The 19,373-nt window shown below is 40.4% G+C and overlaps 1 protein-coding gene across 10 annotated transcripts in view; it reads left to right on the top strand.

Moving 5' to 3' along the window:
• SLC10A7 (solute carrier family 10 member 7) overlaps window positions 1-19,373 on the top strand; it is a 128,660-nt gene that overhangs the window by 26,410 nt on the left and 82,877 nt on the right. For all 10 annotated transcript variants that reach the window (XR_013990784.1, XM_081022034.1, XM_081022035.1 and 7 more), the window contains exon 5: window positions 8,821-8,859. Coding sequence is in view for 9 of the 10 variants with exons in the window: in XM_081022034.1 (XP_080878160.1) it covers window positions 8,821-8,859 (39 nt within the window). In the remaining variant the exon portion in view is untranslated. The remainder of the gene's footprint in view (window positions 1-8,820; window positions 8,860-19,373) is intronic.

Here is a 19,373-nt window from a genome sequence, read left to right on the forward strand (position 1 = left end):
CTAATTCACTTTATATGTTAACATTTAATACTAGAAAGAGGAGAAATTATGATTTCTCTTTCTAATAAATTTGCACTCTTCTGTTGTCATTCCAACAACTAAGTTTGCATGCCAGAGGAACAAGCTGGCAGCCAGGTTGTCCATGCTCCTTCCATCAACACCACCATTGCCACTGGTGGGAAAGGGAAATGAAGAGAAAGTCTTTTTCACCCTTCCCCCTTCCCCACCACTGCCACTTCTGATGGGAGGAGGAAGCCTTTGGAATATAGGGAAGGAAGTTCTTCTCCCCTTCTGCCATGCCCCCCACCAATGATGAAGAAAAGAGAAGGATTTTAAAATGCAGGCTTGCTTCTCTTGGCAGTGGTGGGAGGTGGGTGGATGAAGAACAGGTTAGGTGGAGAGTGGTGGCTGTGCAGTATCCTGTGTGCATCTTACATGCATTTGACTTGCTCAATTTCAACCATACCTGGTTAGAGGTGGGCTGGTGAGGTGAAGGATCCCAGGTCCTGGGCAAGGCCCATTTGGAGCACCCTCCAAGCAAGGGAGCCTTTGGCCAGCAGCACAGTGACTCTGGAACAGGTAGGAATTTTATGGGAGACCCAGCAAGAGCCAAAGGTGCCCTGCTTGGATGTTGTCAAGGAAGAAATGCAGAGTTCTCTTAAAAATGCTTGTAAATGAAAAGTAGCTTTAATAATAAAATACTTCAAAATATTGTACTTTTCAGAGATTTTACATAATTTTTTTAATAATTTCAATACTGCCAGTATGGTCAAATTGCACTCTGATCAAATTCCCCTCGCACCCATTTCCAGCAAAGGTTTACTCACTATTGACTTGTTTCAAATCCTGGAACTGAAAAATTGAATAAAGAAACAAATGTGTATGGCTGATCTATGTAGTAGGAGACAAAATTCTGAATTTGTAGAAGGCAGGAACTTGGAGATCGAGTTCCCAAAGTCTCCAGTACAGTTGGGACTCTTGAAGGACGCTTGCTAATTGTAAAGTTCTCAGACATGGAACATTTCCAGGTGCAATATTGCATGCAAGGAGACAACCCTGAGGCAGGTGGATTCTTCTTCTCTACCCCACTCAAAGCTGGGGTTTGGCATTGCAGGCGCTGCCACCTCTTCAAACCAGCAAACCAACAACAGGTGAAATAGCTTTAGAACATGAGAGCTGAGTGGAAGGCTCAGAGTTGAAGTATATTATATAATCTTCTAACCTGGGGCTTGGGGGAGAGATCCTGTCCTTTGTGGAATAGCTATTGTCGAGCTAATCTTCCTTCTTCACTTCCCAGGGGTGTATTGTTGCTTTCTTTCTTCCCCCTCCCCCTTTACCCATATGATAATGTTTTTCAAGATGAATTTAATAGCAAATTCCAGAGGTCTGTGTTCCCTCTGTGTAGTGCATCCTGCTCCAGCCTATTAAATCAGTAATACTTTTGCTTTTAGTTTATGATTTAAATGAATGAATGAAGGCATTCAGTTGTCTCCTTTGGATGTGTCATCTACCATGGATCATGTAACAGAGACAAGGAGGGATGTGAGGATCTAAATTTTCACCTTCAGTGTTTTCAGATATGTGTGATAGGGCTTGCATGCCATGCAACCCTGTTTTTGTTGCCAGGAAGGTCCATTTTCCAGAAAAAGTAGTAAGCTAGTGCACATTCAACTCCAGATATGCATTCAGTTTCCACTTAGTTCAACTACAAAGGCTTATCAAAAGACAGAATCTGGATCTCACTGCGTGTTAAAGTGGTGGTGTAGTACTAAAAGACACAACCTGGGCAGTTTTTTGTTTGCCTTAAAGGGACCATTTTATTCATTCCCTGTCTTTTGTCAAGCAGTTAGCGCCACACTTTTATTTTGCTGTTCTGCAATAGGATTTTTATATGCATTTTAACAGTTATTTAAGAGTCCCCGTGTGCTTAAAAAAGCATCTGAATATATGTACTTCCCCCCCTTCTTAAATAAAGCTGCATCATAACCAGAGTGTTCCATCAATACAGAAGAATGAGAAGGGAGCTGTGGCTGGAACAATATGTAAAAATACTGCTCGTAAAAAATTTCCTTTATTAACTGTCATCATCCCCAGAATATATGTTCAAATAAACGTTGTGTAATAACTAAATTTGAGATTAATAGGTCCCTTAAGAAACGGTGAAGTCATTCAGGATAGTCAGTGAAAAATAGGCTGTAAGACTGTAACATGCACATATTGTCCTGCTTACATGCTCTCTCTGGTGTCATTCCCATTTATCAATGTCGGCAGGCTCTGTTCTCATTAAAACACTCGTGCACAAAAGCAACTTAATTTTCTTAAGAGGAAAGGACACCTGATTCAATTTAGCACCAACAACCAATAACTTGAATATATATTCTTTTCCATTCTGATGTCAAATGAATAGTTATGAGCAGGAGCTGAGATAAAATGCATTCCTATTTTTTATTTTTTAAGCCTCAGAGATATGTGAACATGCTTCTAAAAAGGAGAGCATCTAATTCTTGGAAATCACAGTTAAGACTTAAACTGAGATAATATTAACCTTGGTTCCAAAAGGAGCACTTCAAAAGAAAAAGGATTGCTTGATGTGGCTCTTTTAGGCACAACTTCTCACTGATTCAGTCTAGTATGGGTTTGCAATTTAGGGCTAAATTAGATGTTATGCTGAACACCCAGGTGAAGCCAAAAAAAGCAAGCATGGGTTTAGCACCCTCTTGCCCTCTGTATCTCTCTGTAAGACTTACCCATTGCCTGACAGTGCAGAATCCTGTATTTACATGCTCATGGCTGGGGCTGATGGAAGTTGTAATTCAAAACATATGAGGGGCACCAGGTTGTGGAATTAGAATATATGTTCTGAGACTTACAAAGGGAAGGGGAAAGCTTAATGTGGGTCAGGGAATTGGACATGTAGTGGCAGGGGTGTGGAAGCTGTGGCTTGACTCCAACTCCTACCTGCCTCAGCCAGTGAGGAATGAAATCAAGGAAGCACCCAAAAGAGGAAATGTATTAATGGGTGACTTCAACTTCCGTTACGTAGACTGTTTGCATATGCATTCCAGTCACAACAAAGAAGTAAAAAATCTAGATACACTAAATGATTGTGCCCTAGAACAGTTCGTCATGGAACCAACCAGGAGAGCAATGACACTGGGTTTAATATTGAGTGGCACCCATGATGTGGTGTGAGATGTGTTGTTAAGTCAGTTTGAAGCAGTGACCACAGTGCTATTAAATTAAATATACAGTGGTACCTCGGGTTACAAACACTTCAGCTTACAAACTCCGCTAACCGGGAAGTAGTACCTCGGGTTGCAAACTTTGCCCCAGGATAAGAATGGAAATTGTGCGGCGGCGGCAGTGGGAGGCCCCATTAGCGAAAGCACGCCTCAGGTTAAGAATGGTTTCGGCTTAAGAACCGACCTCCGGAATGAATTAAGTTTATAACCTGAGGTACTACTGTATATGTAAATGGTTAATTGCCAAGAAAGTCCAACATGGTCACATTTGATTTCAAATGAGCAAACTTGCCCCAAATGAGGAAATTGGTTAAAAGGAAGTTGAAAGGCAGAGTCCAGAGGGTCAAATCACTCCAAAATGTTATGGAGTTGTTTAAAAAATGCAATACAGTGGTACCTCTGGTTAAGAACTTAATTCGTTCTGGAGGTCCGTTCTTAACCTGAAACTTTTCTTAACCTGAGGTACCACTTTAGCTAATGGGACCTCCCGCTGCCACTGCGCCTCAGTCGTGTGATTTCTGTTCTTATCCTGAAGCAAAGTTCTTAACCCGAGGTACTATTTCTGGGTTAGCAGAGTCTGTAACCTGAACCTGAGGTACCACTGTATTAGGAACTCAGTTGGAGAGTGTATACTGCAGGTCCAAGAGGATGCCAGAGGACAAATTCATGATCCAACAGACCCTTCTTATATTCAATATAGTGAATGATCAGGGTTTTTGGGAGTTGTAGTACAGCAACATCTGAAAGGCCACAGCTCCCCATACTCCTGTGCTATGGGCTAGGTTTCTAGCTTATGACAAAGGACATATGATTCCTACTCCTTCTGTCCCGTGTTTACAAGTTTTAGGTTTCTATCCTCTCTCCATTTGAATCTAAATTTCACTGGGGGGGAATGGCAGTTTTAAACAACAGCAGAACTTTGAGTAAAGCATGGGTGGAGAAATACTGAAGAGTTTCTTTTAAAACAACCCAGTTTGAAATTTATATTCTGCTTGATTGTAAAAAAACATTCAAAGCAGTTTACAAAAAATAAAACCTCATAATTATCAGTAAAAGTGGTTGAAAACAACTATTTAAAACATTCAAATAATAATGAAGCAATAAGCTAATAGAGTAAAACACATATTTCTTTTCCTTTCAGTTACTGCCATTCAAACTTTTGCAGCTGTTTTAAGTCACCACTTTCCCCCTCTGTCTCCTTCTCTTCTTGTTCCCATGCCAAGGCAACTGCTATTGTGCAACATGCCTTCACTTTTGCTCCCCTGCCCTGCCTTCATGCAAATCCAGGATTGTGATGAGGCCCTACAGATCTTCCAGTGGGGCTGTATGATGATTCTCTCTCTGTCTCTCTGTCCTACACCCACCCACCTAAAAATCACTATACAGCAAGGATGGGGAACCTGTTGCCCTCTAGGTGGTGTTAGAGTCTAGCTTCCATCAGCTCCACCTAAAGGTCAGGAAACATGGAAGGTGTAGTCTAGGAATATCCGGAGGGCTGTAGGTTTCCCACCCTTGCTGCTAAAGATGTTCTGGAACCATGCTGTTAGGCTTCCCTGTGCTAAGTAGATTCTGAAATGGTGCGCTGTGCATGTTGGGTTCCATGGAGTGCCATGTATGTCTCTAGCCCATGCAGAGCCAGAAATGGTGAGTGTCTATCTGTGATTCCACATGATCCACTGCTTTAATAGTTATGCCCTACTTTACCCAGATGTACAAACATTAAAACGGTCTTACTTTTTAAAAATCTACTTAGAATCTTAGTTTCAAAATCTCAATACTCTCCTCCTTCTTCTTTGGCAATCATTTGTACCCGAATAAGATCATCTTCCATGAACACGGTCTTAACAGTGAGTTCGTAAGTGACTCTGGAGGCCAATTCTGGATCCACACATCCTTCCACAGTGGGGACATAGGATTCCGGGTGGGAGTTGATCACGGTGAGGGTTTGCCAGCATACCGTCCTCTTAGCACATTTCTCCCTTTTTTCCTAAGTTTGAGCGTCTTCAAAGTCCACGAAACCTTTGGTGAAGGCTGTTCTCCAATTGGAGCATTTGCAGGCCAGTGTTTCTGAGTTGTCTGTGTTTATACTACATTTTTAAAGATTTGCCTTTAAACCTCTTTTTTTGACCACCAGCATTACGCCTTCCATTTTTAAGTTCAGACTAAAGTACAGTGGAAAAAGGGACGCAGGTGGCACTGTGGGTTAAACCACATAGCCTAGGACTTGCCGATCAGAAGGTCGGTGGTTCGAATCCCCGTGACGGGGTGAGCTCCCGTTGCTCGGTCCCTGCTCCTGCCAACCTAGCAGTTCAAAAGCACTTCAAAGTGCAAGTAGATAAATAGGTACCGCTCTGGCGGGAAGGTAAACGGCGTTTCTGTGTGCTGCTCTGGTTCACTAGAAGCGGCTTGGTCATGCTGGCCACATGACCCAGAAGCTGTACGCTGGCTCCCTTGGCCAATAAAGCGAGATGAGCGCCGCAACCCCAGAGTCATCCACGACTGGACCTAATGGTCAGGGGTCCCTTTACCTTTTAAAGTACAGTGGTACCTCTGGATGCGAACGGGATCCGTTCCGGAGCCCTGCTCGCATCATGAGCAGAACGCAACCCGCGCGTGCGCGGGTCATGATATGTCGCATCTGCACATGCGCGTGACGTTATTCTGAGCGTCTGTGCATGCACAAGTGGCGAAACCTGGAAGCAACTCATTCCGTTACTTCAGGGTTGCCGCCGGACACAACCTGAAAAGATTTAACCTGAAGCGTCTTTAACCCGAGGTATGACTGTAGTTGCTTTGGAAGATGATAATCAGGCATCCAAACAACATGACCAGTCCAAAAAAGTTGATGTTGAAGAATCATTGCTTCGACACTGGTGATCTTTGCTTCTTCCAGTACACTGGCATTAATTCGCCTGTCTTCCCAAGTGATGTGTAAAAATTTTCGGAGACACTCAAGGAGTTGGAGATGGCGTTTATAAGTGGTCTGTGTTTCACAAGCATACAGTAAGGTTGGTACTACAGTAGCTTTGTAAACAAGCATTTTGGCTTCCCTGCAAATGTCCCAGTCCTCAAACACTTTGCACTTCAGTTGAGAGAAAGCTGCACTCGCAAAGCGCAGGCGATGCTGGATTTCGGCATCAATTTTAACTGCCCAGGTAGGAGAAGTGATCAACACTTTCCAATGTTACACCACTGAACTGGATTTGTGAAGCTGCAGAGGGGTTGTTTTGTGCTTGTTGGTGCAGCATTTTGGTTTTTTGGATGTTGAGCAATAGGCCAAGCTTTTCGTAAGCTTCTGCGAATATATTTACACTAAAGCAGAGAAGCATTCCATCAAATGCTCAAGAGGATAAAGCTGCTTTCACTGAGTACCCTGAAATATAATATTGCTCATGCCACATGAATGTCTTTGGGGCAGTGCAAGCCCAATTAGGGTCAACACTGTGAAAAGCTTTGTTTCATTTTTAATGCACCAGATCTACCATATAGAAACACCTAAAGCAGATTGCTTCATTCTAGGGCCATTGTGTTTAGTGGGTATCATTTGTGCAAAACAGGTGAAAAATGACTTATGTCCAGGTAAAGTAAAGGACCCCTGACCGTTAGGTCCAGTCATGACCGACTCTGGGGTTGCGGCGCTCATCTCGCTTTACTGGCCGAGGGAGCCGGCGTACAGCTTCCGGGTCATGTGTCCAGCATGACTAAGCCACTTCTGGCGAACCAGAGCAGTGCACGGAAACGGCGTTTACCTTCCCGCCAGAGTGGTACCTATTTATCTACTTGCACTTTGACGTGCTTTCGAACTGCTAGGTGGGCAGGAGCAGGGACAGAGCATCAGGAGCTCACCCCATCGCGAGGATTCGAACCGCTGAACTTCTGATCGGCAAGTCCTAGGCTCTGTGGTTTAACCCACAGCGCTACTCAGCAAACCTGTAAAGGCAAGGACACCTAGAAGACAGCCTTGGAAGATGATTGCAAGGGAGATAAGTTCATACTAGAGAGGGCAGTTCTTGTCTGAAGTGCTTTTACAGCTTTGTGGGTGACTATTGGCTATGCTTACACGGTGCACCTGTCTCAAGGTTTGAAACTATAGCTTGGTAGACTATTAGTTAAATTCCTCCTTTTCAGAGAATACATGTTCCTGTTCTCTATCTGTGATTGCTGGCTAGCAGAGTTGTCTGGACTAGTGCCTACTCCTTATGTTCAGAAGCAGAATGCAGATGAGGTAGAGGTGTTAAAATATGTTGCTGTGGTTCTACAACTGTCAACTGTGATGTTTTATTCAGCTCTGTCTATTCAAAAGCTCCCTGCGCAATGAAGAATGCCATATGCCATTGTCCTTGCTTGCTTGCTTGCTTGCTTGCTCGCTAGCTGGTGAGCAAGCAGCTAGGCAAAGGTTTCTAAACCTGTGTTTCCTTGTGTGTTTGGGCCACTGAGAGAGACTGCGGTCCAGTGCTATCTTTTATTGATAAGGCCAGCAAAGGATGACTCTAATGAAATTATCAAAGCTTTGAATTAATTATGAACTCGAATAAGAAAGCTAAGCTCTCTGGAGCCAAGCATCTCATTAGTCATTCATTCACATTGCAATCTCTTTATAGAGGCAGAAGGCAGGTTCTGCTTCAGCTTAGCCTGTGTTTGGATTTGGTTCAAACTTGCCAGCTCTTTCAAACGTCCTTGCTCTGTGGCTGCAAGACATCCTTGGTGATTAACTTGATTCTGCCTCCGTTCTTCATTTAAATGGCAGGTTCTGCTCTCCCCACCCCCACTTCCCTTCCCTTCCCTCTAATCCTGGTTCTGCATCATCGAAGTGGATGTCATGCAAGGGTTTCTTTTTCTCTGATAGCAAAGGGGAAAGCTTTACAAGATTGTAAATATTTTATGTCTCGTGGAGTTTGATAGCTTATCCTTAATGCTTGTTTCCATCATTGTTTCTTGGAAATTTAGGTAAGCACAACACTTTATTTAAAATCAATTCAAAGTCATTTATTTTTCTTACTTGTTGAGTTCCTTACATTCTATCGGTGTCTCTGGCCTTCAGGATTAAAAGTCTTGTGTTCTTATGGTTTACCTATTTCAAAATGTATTCAGTTAAAAGTTCATAATGTAGATGCCTAATATTAAAGTAAAATATGGCTTGCTACAGTTGAGAAGTTCTGGCAATTTGGATGAGTAACACTACTATATTCAATTATTTTTCAGAATTTTCCCAGTATTGGATTTTTATTTCCCCCAATAGTAACAGTATATTTCTAAGCACTGAGCTCAGTAAGACTTCTTCTCTAGTAAGTTTATGTTAGGATTATACTGTTGGTCTGTTTGTCCTATTTGTGTCAGCCATGTAAAAAAAAAAAAATTTCACCCTGGACAGGTCTTTAACAGTAGTTTATCATTTGTATCATATTCACTGGCATTGGTCCGTTTGCTTTCTGTGCAGGCTCCATGTTTACATATTTGTTTTCTGAATCACATAATGTTATAGCTACTTGCCATTGTTATAAGAAGATTTGAATGAAATGAAAGGAGTGTTTTGTGTAAAGCAGAAAGACTTAATGGTTTTTCTTTTTTCTTTATTTAGGCAGCCGCTATATTTAATTCAGCATTTGGAAGTTTTTTGGTGAGTCATACTGTTTTTTTACATGCCTCTTTAATGTACCATTGTTTAATATTTGTATTGCTTGGGAGGAGAATTGGAGACCGTTATTATCTGTCCTGGTGCTCATTAAATATACCCAAGCTTGTATTTCTTTTTTGTGTCTCCTGCTGTTTGGAAAATTAGTGCATGAATAATCTCTGATCAATATAATTTAATGATGCTTAAGTACATGTTAATAGTCTCCTTAATGAGGTGACAATCTATTATTATTCAGATGTTTTGGAGGCTAGTGTCAATATATTGATTTTCTAATGAGGCTTATCACACAATCATTATTTTCTATCAAGGGGCCATGGATTTTGAAAGGAAAACATGGCCCAGATGATGAGAGAGACAATGCTAATTCACTCAGTGACGTGTCACCATTTTTCTCTGCTCCATGACCCCAGGGAGGCTATTGGAAGAAGTATAAATAAGCATACAGTCAATGCTGCTCAAAGTATCATTTCTGTATTTACATGTTAGGGCTGCACTTCCTGAGCACACACTATAAAAACATGCAGAAAGGGCAGCTCAGTAGTTCTTTCCTCTGTTTTATGTATTCAGCAAATCAAACAGTTTGGCCCCTTAAGAGACATTTTGTATAATTTTGTATCTTTATAATACACATTGCTCATCTCAAGTATGGTGCTGACAATTACTTTGATAAAAAGTTGCATTATAGTAAATACTTAAAATAAGGGGACATACAATATTACTTTGTGCCTTATGAACACTTATCAATAAGTTTAACATGCATATACAAAAATGCTGCAAATAATATGAGATAACCTAGGTATTTAGAGAGAGACTTCCATACTCAGATGTTATTTTCATGTATATAGCTCATAATACTTGAAGCCTGGTATTTTTCCAACTTTTACTATTTTTTAAGCACTAGAATACATCGCAGAGCAGTGGTGTTAGGCCTGTGTCAATTAGCTACAAAGCTGCCTTTTGCAGCTAGCTGTAGAACTACTGTGGCCCTGCCACGCTGCATGATCTCAAGAAAAAATGTGGAGAGGCGTAATATGGTCAGTGTACTCTATATACTTCGTTTGGTTCCTAAGCCTCCAGTTAAATTTTGTGTAATAAGACTAGTATGTGGTACAATATGGCGTGGCTGTCCCTGTGCCATATACTCCAGTATATCTGCCCGTTCAGCTCCATAGTTACCTCATATAAAGTAAAGCACACTGCAAACCCTGACATTTGCAAGAGGCCTTCAAGATGATGCTAGTTTGTATGTCAAGGCCTAATCTCCCCAAGAGTGTTGGATACTGAAAACTGGTTCACTGAGTTGGGTTAGATGACCTATAGTGTGATAATTCTATGACCAGTAAAGACATTCCTGTAAGTGCTTTTCAGATATGCAGTCAGGTGACCTGAAAAGAGAAGAAAATGGTTCTATATATGGTTGGGGAGATCTAGTTTTTCAGACAAAGTGCTGTGCTTTTCTTGGAGGTCCTGGAGATATGAATGAGAGCTTTCTGAAATAATATGTATTCTCCAGTTATTTAAATATATTAGCATTTGATAGTCTGCATTTACTGGCAATGACAGAGGCATATACTGGATGTATGGTTTTTAGAATTGGAACTAAACTTCAAACCAATCTCAGAAAATGAATTGCTTTAGTTTTGCAGGCAGAAATATGTGCATATTTATAACTAATGTAATAACATCATAGGTCTAATTAAAACATAGTGTTTTAAAGAACTAATTGTTACAGAAAACTTTTTTTCCTGTAGCTAGCCTGGTAATTAACTAATGATAGATGAATTCAATTTACATAAATTTCAGACCAAGAGAATATTTTAGAATTATGCCACAGAGAATTGCTCTGAGTTTTAATATCATTATCTCCTCCCCTCATTTAAAAAGTTGGGTTTAGAATAATTGTGGAACATAAGTGATTTGAGTTTTCCCCATGACAGCAACTTAATAAAATATGATAGCATTTTAGTAATTCAAAGCAGTTGGTTATCAGCAATAACTGTGGCTCTAAGATGGTAGCTCTATGCACATTTATTTGAGAATAAATCCATTGAACACAGTGGGACTTACTTTTCAGTAAACACATAGGATTAGGTTGCATAGCATGTAGTTATAAAAAAAATGCTGATTAAATCTAGACTACCCTCCTGCAATGCTCTCTACAGAGGACTGCCTTTGAAGACAGGAAACTTTGGCTAGTGCAGAATCCAGTGTCCAGAATGCATGTGTGTATGTAGGTGGCTTTATCATATTATTATACAAATTTTCATTGATTGCAGAGGTTTCCTATGTTTTCAGATGCTAATGTGTTAGTGATATTTGAAGTCCAGAACAGTTTTGGGAGTATGTTTCTTAAAAGAGTACCTACTCTCATATGAACTTGCTGGGCCCTGCTCTCTGCCCAACAACCAATGGAGACGTTTCAGTGGTGGAATTTTCTCCCCTGAGATCTCTGCTTGGCCTTGTCTCTTGAGGCAGAACATAGTAATAATAATAAGCCACTAAGGATTTTTCTTTTTAAAAAATTGCTGGATCCCTGTTTATGACTTTATCTGATGCTTTGTTTTATCTGATGCCATTTTACCAGATGTTGTTTGTTCAATTATGTGATGTATTTTCCATTTTTATTGTAAACTGCCTTGTGAAGGCTTGCCCTAAAAGGCAGGATAGAAACAAATATAATAAAAATAATTATACAATAAAATACACATTTTATTATACTGTCGCAGACCTGGAATAATTGGTGTTGTTGGAGTTCACCTGCCAAAGGCAACTGGTTCCTGCATTAAAGGGATAAAATGCTTAAATATTAACTAATTGCACTGTTGCCCAGTTATTCTGGATGTATTGTTTCTAAGGACTGTGGTGTTGAAGTGCTGGTTAGTAGCTTGGTGCTAATATAAGAACAGTGTGACTGTACATAAATTTAGATATGTACATGCACACACCATCCTTCCACAAAATGCCCTTCTAATAAAAATGTATGGAATTCTTATCTACTCCATTTTAGTAGGCATAATGCTTTATATAGCCTGACAGGACCTGTGTAAATGCATTAGGTGCAGTGTCCATTTTTCTTGCAAATTTGTGACAGAGATTTAATTATGAGAATGACCAACAACTTACAAATCTAATTTTCATAGGCTGAGCCAACTTTTTTATTTTTTTAAATAATGATGGATTTTTATTTTTTTTAAGCAATGATTTCATTACTATTTAAAGAAATTCCATTGGTGTGGAACTAACCAATTGACTGGCATTTTTATTTCATTATATTGCACCAAATGCTGTTCATGCTTTTTTCTGTTAATTGTTCTACATTGTGTTAAAAAAGCCAAAACATTGTGCAGAAAATTTCAGGGGAGGAGACTGGCTTGTTGATAATATCTTCTTTCCCAGTTTGTAAAATCAGGCAATATTTTTTAAAAGAAAGAAAAATGTTTGAAGAATGTTGGCCAAACATACCTCTTTGCCTTTCTTATGAGCGCTTATTTTAAGCAACTAAAGTAAGTGTTCACTACTGGTGTTGAATAATAATGTGTATAACATCTAGCTGTTGCAACTATGTCTTCATAGGGTAATTTCATATTCTCAATAGTCAGTTTTCCTTTTCTCTGTTAGGAATTGTGGAGAATTGATCCTCTTTTCAGCTTTAGATTCTTTTAGCTCAGATTCCTTACTCCTTGCTGTTTATTTGAGAGGACCCATGTACTAACTTAGATCCATTAATTTCAATAAATCTACTCTGAATAGAACATAATTGGATACAACCCACCTTCTTTTCTTTTGAGTAGACTGGAAATGGCGACGCTTTGCTATGGCAGTGAACTGTTTGATGACTTAGCTTGTGGAAATTATTTCAAACTTTCATTAATCTGAAACTGGTTTTGGAGATCTTTTGATTTGAAATGTCTTGGTGTCATAGATCCTAGAATGGTTTAGATATTTTAACTGCAAAGCTACCAGGGCCTGCTCAAGACACGTGGACTGCCTGAAGCAAAGATAGCACGACACCTCATTTCCATGTACAGAAGCTGACTGGACTGGCAATTGAAACTTGCTTCAACACTGGTGATGGGAAAGCATCCTCCACCACATCTGAGGGTAGGCAGGGTTGTGTAGCAGATGCATGACAGGCCATGTAGCACATCCTATTCTTTTTTCCCACTGAAGGGAACAGCCAGAGGGTTGCCTATACTGCTCCACAGCCTGTCTTGCCTAAGGCAATTGCCTAATGGTAGGGCTAGCCTGAGAACCACCAGTGGCAGGCAGTTGCTTTGCACCCGGACAGATCTCATCTCATGAGTGAATGAAATCTGCTACAGGTTCTCTCCCATAAATTTATGAACAATTGGAGATCATATTGGTTGAGCTCATATAAGGGTTTATAGGTGATCAGCAACAACTTGAATTGGTGTTCCATATATATAGGTGGTAAGAAGAAAAAGCAGTTACTTACCGTGCATCTCTTATGGCTGCAGTTCTTTCAGATAAATTTCAGGAAGGCGGATGACGAAATGCATACAGGAAGGTTTCCAGAAGTGTGCTGTCTTTCGAGAGTTCTCAGAATCCTTTCCATGTCTTATTGTGTCTATTAACCTTCTGCAGCCCAGCAGGAGAAATTCTTACAACTATGTATGTGAGATGAGGCCTTGTGGTTGGAAGATAGTGGCATATACAAAAGCACCCTCATCTATTCCCCATCTAACACTGCCTGCTGGTTTAGGAGCTGGGAATGTAAAGAAGAAAATCGGGTTGCCTTTATTAGTAAAACCAATTTCTCATCCGTATTCTAGAACACTTAAATTGCTTAGTCTGGAGTAATCCCACAGGATTTGCTGGGGGAAAGGAAAAAAAACATTCCTCAAGCATTATAGTCTTTATTTCTGGTTTGCTAGTTTTCTTTATACTACAGGCTTCTGGCAACTTTTAAGCCTGCACATGGACAAACCAGTTCAATGAAAGATTGCTTGTGACATCACCCAACCATAAATCTCTCTTTTTATGTTGATGTTGTGCATATTACTATAGCAACAAATAATTCTGTGGTATGCTCTAATGAGCCATTGGTGCACTTATGGATTATTTGAAGTCCTCCTTGTTTTGGCCTCCTGCCTATCAATACACCTGAGGCATGTGGTTAATGGCCTATTAAGGTACACCCTGTTGTGCATTATTGCTTAATTGTACTGTAGTTTACTTCCGTTTTTAAATTTTATTTTACTTTATTTTTATTTTTTGCTGGTGGGAGTAAATGTAATGCCAGTTTTTTAAAAGACAAAATGCACATTATGTGCAAATAGGATAGCAATAATGTTACTCTTTAAAACATTTTTTTAGTAAATGGAATTTTAAATACATCAAAAACAAAGTGAATAGTTTCATATCCTTCTAAAGCTAAATAATTAGCAGCCATTGTGCAGTTCTTTTTTTTTATTATTGGCTGGACAGCATAAAGATGAAAGAAGATTTATAGATAGTACTGCACTTCATAGCTGACTGAAGCAGGTGTTAGAAATGCAGATGATGTGCATTGACCAAAGACTGTACAAATTTGAAATGAAAATGCCAGTGGTCTGCTTGCAGTGCTATGCACATGTGATGTTTCCAGTAGCTGAATTATTAATTTTGTTGTGCAAAATTGTTCAGCTGTTCAGAAAAGGGTGCCCTTTGAAGATTCCCCCCTCACCCTTTATTTGTATTTGACAACAAGCAATCTCTGTTCTGCTTCATTTTTATTGTCTTTGCTTGAAAAAGTGACCTGCAAATTCAGTGGCCTAGAATATTCTAATTGGCCAAGCTCCTGAGAATTTGAAGGCAGAAGAAGAACTGCTGTTGCATGCAAGAATTTCTGCATATGCACTCATCTCCCAAAATTACAGTTAATTATGTGGCAGAACCAATTATGCCTGCCATCAGTCTGGGCAAGGGTGGGAAACCTGTGGCCTTCCAGATGTTTATGAGCTGCCAACTCCAGTAGTCTAGCCAATGGTCAAGGATAATGGGAGTTGGAGTCCAACATCATCTGGAGATCTGAGTTCCAGATCTGAGTTAGGGAATGCATGCATGGACCAGAATGGCCAGGGATCAGTACAGGTGCAACCCCAAGAAGTGAATTGCAGGGTGGTTTATCCCAAACATGTACTGTTTTGCACAAGCACACTCCGTTTACAGAGGCCTACCAAACTTACATGTATGTGTGCTACATCCATTCACAGATGACCCTTGCTAGATTGGAATAACTGACTTAAATATGAATTATACTAGAGAAAATGGATTATGAATTGTACTGCAAATATTTTCTTTAATCTATAAAGAAATAAAAGATCTATATGAAATATGTTTAATATTCTGTGTTCAGATCCAAAATACATAGTTAATGTAAATGTATACAAGTGCAGTTGTCAGCTGTTTCAGATTTGTTTTAGCTGATCAACCCTGTCTTTGAACCCATAAGCTGTTATGTTGATAAAAGCCACTGTTCTTTACATGTTCTAGATTTAGGTGAATTGACTGAGTTCACACAACATTCTTGTCTGATTGCCTATGGTCCTCAGGTCAAGTTCCATACTTTACTCCATTGTTGATGTATGGAATAGTTATTAACCTTTAGTTATTGCACATATCCTGCCTCATGGCAGCACACATGGTTATTCCGTTCTTTTTATCATCACGACAACACTATAAAGTAGGTAAGCTGAGAGATAGTACCAGGGGCAAGCTTCATGGCTGTTTGGGAATTTGAGACTAGATCTTCCTAGTCTAGCGGTGATAAAGGGTCTTCTGAGGAACGGTTAAGGGAGCTGGTATATTTAACCTCAATAGTAGGAGACTGAGAGGAAATATGGGGCAACCCAGCTAAATGGGTAATAGTATTATTATTGCCATCTTCAAATGTTTAAAGGCTGTCACATGAAAGATGGAGCAAGCTTCTTTTCTCCTGTTCTGGAGGGTAGGACCAAAACCAATGGCTTCAAGTTACAAAAATGGAGGTTCTGATTAAACATCTGGAAGAACTTTCTGATGGTAAGAAAGAACAGGCTCCCTTGGGAGGTGGACTCCCTTGGAGGTTTTAAAGAGATTAGATGGTCATCTGTCATGTATGATCTACTTGAGATTCTTGCATTGCAGGGGGTTGGACTAGATGAGCCTTGGAATCCCTTCCAGTATGGAACTTGAACCCATGACCCTGAGATTAAGAGTCTCATGCTACTACTGTCTGAGCTGTCCCTGAGAACACGTGAAAGGGCCCTCTCTACAGCAGTATCCCATCCCTTGGAGGCGTGTCTAGCACTGACATTTCTGATTTTTCGTTGGTTGGTGAAGACACACTTCTTCACACATGTCTTTGTGGGGGGTGTAAAGGGGTGGTCTCTAATGAGCCACTCAGTCTGCAGCTGTTTGTCACCAGCTACTAGTTGCATATTTTAAGGATATTTTAATTTATATAAGGTTATGGTTTTACTGTACTGACTTGGCTTATTATTGTGTTCCTGCCCTGAGAGCATCTGGTGGCCTAGAAGCAGCATTGAATGAATTAATAAAAATCTGGAAGGAATCAGTGTATCTAAGCAGTCTGCAAGGCATCAGCTCCCTTAAAAGTACAATTCTAAGCAGCTTTATTCAGAAGTTCCAGTATATTTCAGAGGGATTTATTCTCTAGTTAACCGAGTTTAGGACTGTAGACCCTGCATCCCAAATGCTTGTTTATCAGCTGCACTGGTTAATCAGAGTTCAGATCAGTTAAACCTTGCCTTGTTGTGAATATGCCTCAAGGTAATGGTGAGATGTTTATGGGAATAAATTTACAATTGAATTGTTTACTTGTTAAAGCCAGAGGCTTTTACAAGTTATCGGATAGAGGTACAAAATAATATAACCATGACACACAAAAAATGTATAAAACAACATTAAAAGGCATCAGACTGCAAGCTGTCCCCTGTGGGTAATGCAGACTCCTACCACGGCTTGCTTGTTACCTCAAGAGAACAAGCTCCATTGCTAAAAAGCTGTGATTTACTTTGCAGTCATGCTGAGTCATGGTTTGTGCCCCGTTCTTTGAAGAAGGGCACATGGGATTCATTTTGTTCCTTTAGTGTGTTGGGCTGAGAGAAAGTGATATAACCAGAGCCATGGTTCATGACCAACCATGGATTTGTACCTATTTGTCCCACTTCCCTAGCCAATATTCTAACTAATACCTAGTTAAATCTACAATAATTCTGTAAAGCTGAGAAAACTGAGAAGCGTGTACAACCATACCTTGGAGTTATTGTGGGTTCCGTTCCAGACCACCACAATAAAGTGAATATCACAATAAAGTGAGTCACACTTTTTTTGTTTCCCAATGCATATACAGTGGTACCTCGGGTTACAGACGCTTCAGGTTACAGACGCTTCAGGTTACAGACTCCGCTAACCCAGAAATATTACCTCGGGTTAAGAACTTTGCTTCAGGATGAGAACAGAAATCGCGCAGTGGTGGCACGACAGCAGCGGAAGGCCCCATTAGCTAAAGTGGTGCTTCAGGTTAAGAACAGTTTCAGGTTAAGAACGGACCTCCAGAATGGATTAAGTACATAACCAGAGGTACCACTGTATAAGTTATGTTTACACTATGCTGTGGTCTGTTAAGCAGCCAGGCTACCTGCAGCTGCACCCGCGTCCTGTAAGGAGCAGCAGGAGCCACTGCATGGCGGGGACAGACTCCTGCAGCCTTGTCTCCAGCCCAGCAGCAGCAACTCCTGCAATTCTTCAGTTTGTAAAAAGCTCAAAATCTGCGAAGCACAATAAAATGAAGTATGCCTGTATTCTGCTCCATGATATTCTGCTTTGCGTTTTCTTACATGCCTATAACTTAACCAAGATGGGGCACATCAGTGGCCTTGGTTTCAGAAGCTAGTGAACCTGCAAATATGCTGCCTGAATATGAGACCTGCAACTCCTGAGGAAGGCCCCTTGTGGCTTAGTTTATTTGTGTTGAAAGAAAGCTTTTGTTTATGGAATATGGCAGAACAGCTCTCAGGATGCAAAACGAGGTGATCAGACTGTATACTGTGCTCAAGAAAACAAGGGGAGATATGTATGCATTGGCTCATCTTCAGCTGTGAGTTTGGTGGGAGCAAAGGGCAGGAGTAAATAATTTAAGGTTTCTAATCTATCATTTCCCCTGTAATTTACATGTAAATGAATGGAACCAGGTACAAGTTATGGAATCATAGCCAAGGGACAGTGAAAAGGAGGCCATCTGTGAAATATGGGTAAAAGGTTATTGCAGAGACTGTGGAGAGAACAGATGCCCCCTCTTTCCTGAGGACACATGCTTAAAAACCCGTATATTTTTATTCTGAAAAAATAATTTGAGAATAGCTCTGGGATAAATAGCATTTTGAGGTGGTTCTCCTGGGACAAAGAATACTTTGGTTCCTAATCTCTGATAAAGAGGCTTTTTGCTCTTTTGTAATGTCTTTTATCTGATTTGACAAGGTGTTCAGGGTATTCTATAATTTAGATCACATGATCATGAGGGCACAGCTCCCATAATCTCCAAGTGGTAAGGGATGATGGGAATTGTAGTCCAAAACATCTGGAGGGGAGCAGACTGGGGTAAGTGGGTATATGGAGGAATCTGAAGCAGTAGAGCAGTTTAGTAAAGCAAATAAGTTTTAGGAGGTGGCCTGCCCTCACAATTGCAAAGTATTAAAACTTACTGTATCATACTTCATTTAACTCCAGTACACTCCTCGGTTGTCTCCTGAAACAGACAGATGCCAGCCAGTACAGAGTCCTTACAAACTCCTGTATGAAAAGTGAGTAGCCACTTGCCAATGCTCAGTACTACTTATACCGCCCAGTTTAACTTTTTGCTCAGAGTACAGTGATTTTTTTTTTCTTTACAAAAGCAGTGGAGGAATGTGCAGCATTCCAGTTTAAGAACCTCTAGAAAGTTGTGCCCGTTGTATATCTCTGGCAGCATAAAGCTCTGCATTGCAAAGGCTTTGGCCATATTCTGTCAAGAAGATGTTAGCCTATAGGAAAGATGTGTGTCCTTTGTGCAAAATATTCTAGTGCTAATAATAATACACATTCTCAAAGTGCTTTGAGAAGGTGGAATTCAGAGCACAAACCTACAGTGACAATCTATCCAGTAGGCTACAAAGCAGTTATTTTCTGATACACACAAGGGTAACAACTTGGATATAATTTAAGTACAGTGGTACTTTGGTTTAAGAACAGCTTAGTTTATGAACAACTTGGATTAAGAACGCTGCAAACCCGGAAGTAGGTGTTTTGGTTTGTGAACCTGCCTTGGAAGCAGAACATGCTCTGCTTCCTGTTGAGTGTGTTCCATTTGTAAATTGAGTCCCCCGCTGCTATGGGAAAGCATGCCTTGGTTTAAGAACGCTTTGGTTTAAGAACGGACTTCCAGAACAGTTTAAGTTCATAAACCAAGGTACCACTGTATAAAGAACAGCACACATTCTACTGCTACCTTGAAT

Source organism: Podarcis pityusensis, assembly GCF_964106645.2.
Source record: "Podarcis pityusensis genome assembly, chromosome: 9".
Taxonomy (NCBI): Eukaryota; Metazoa; Chordata; class Lepidosauria; order Squamata; family Lacertidae; genus Podarcis; species Podarcis pityusensis.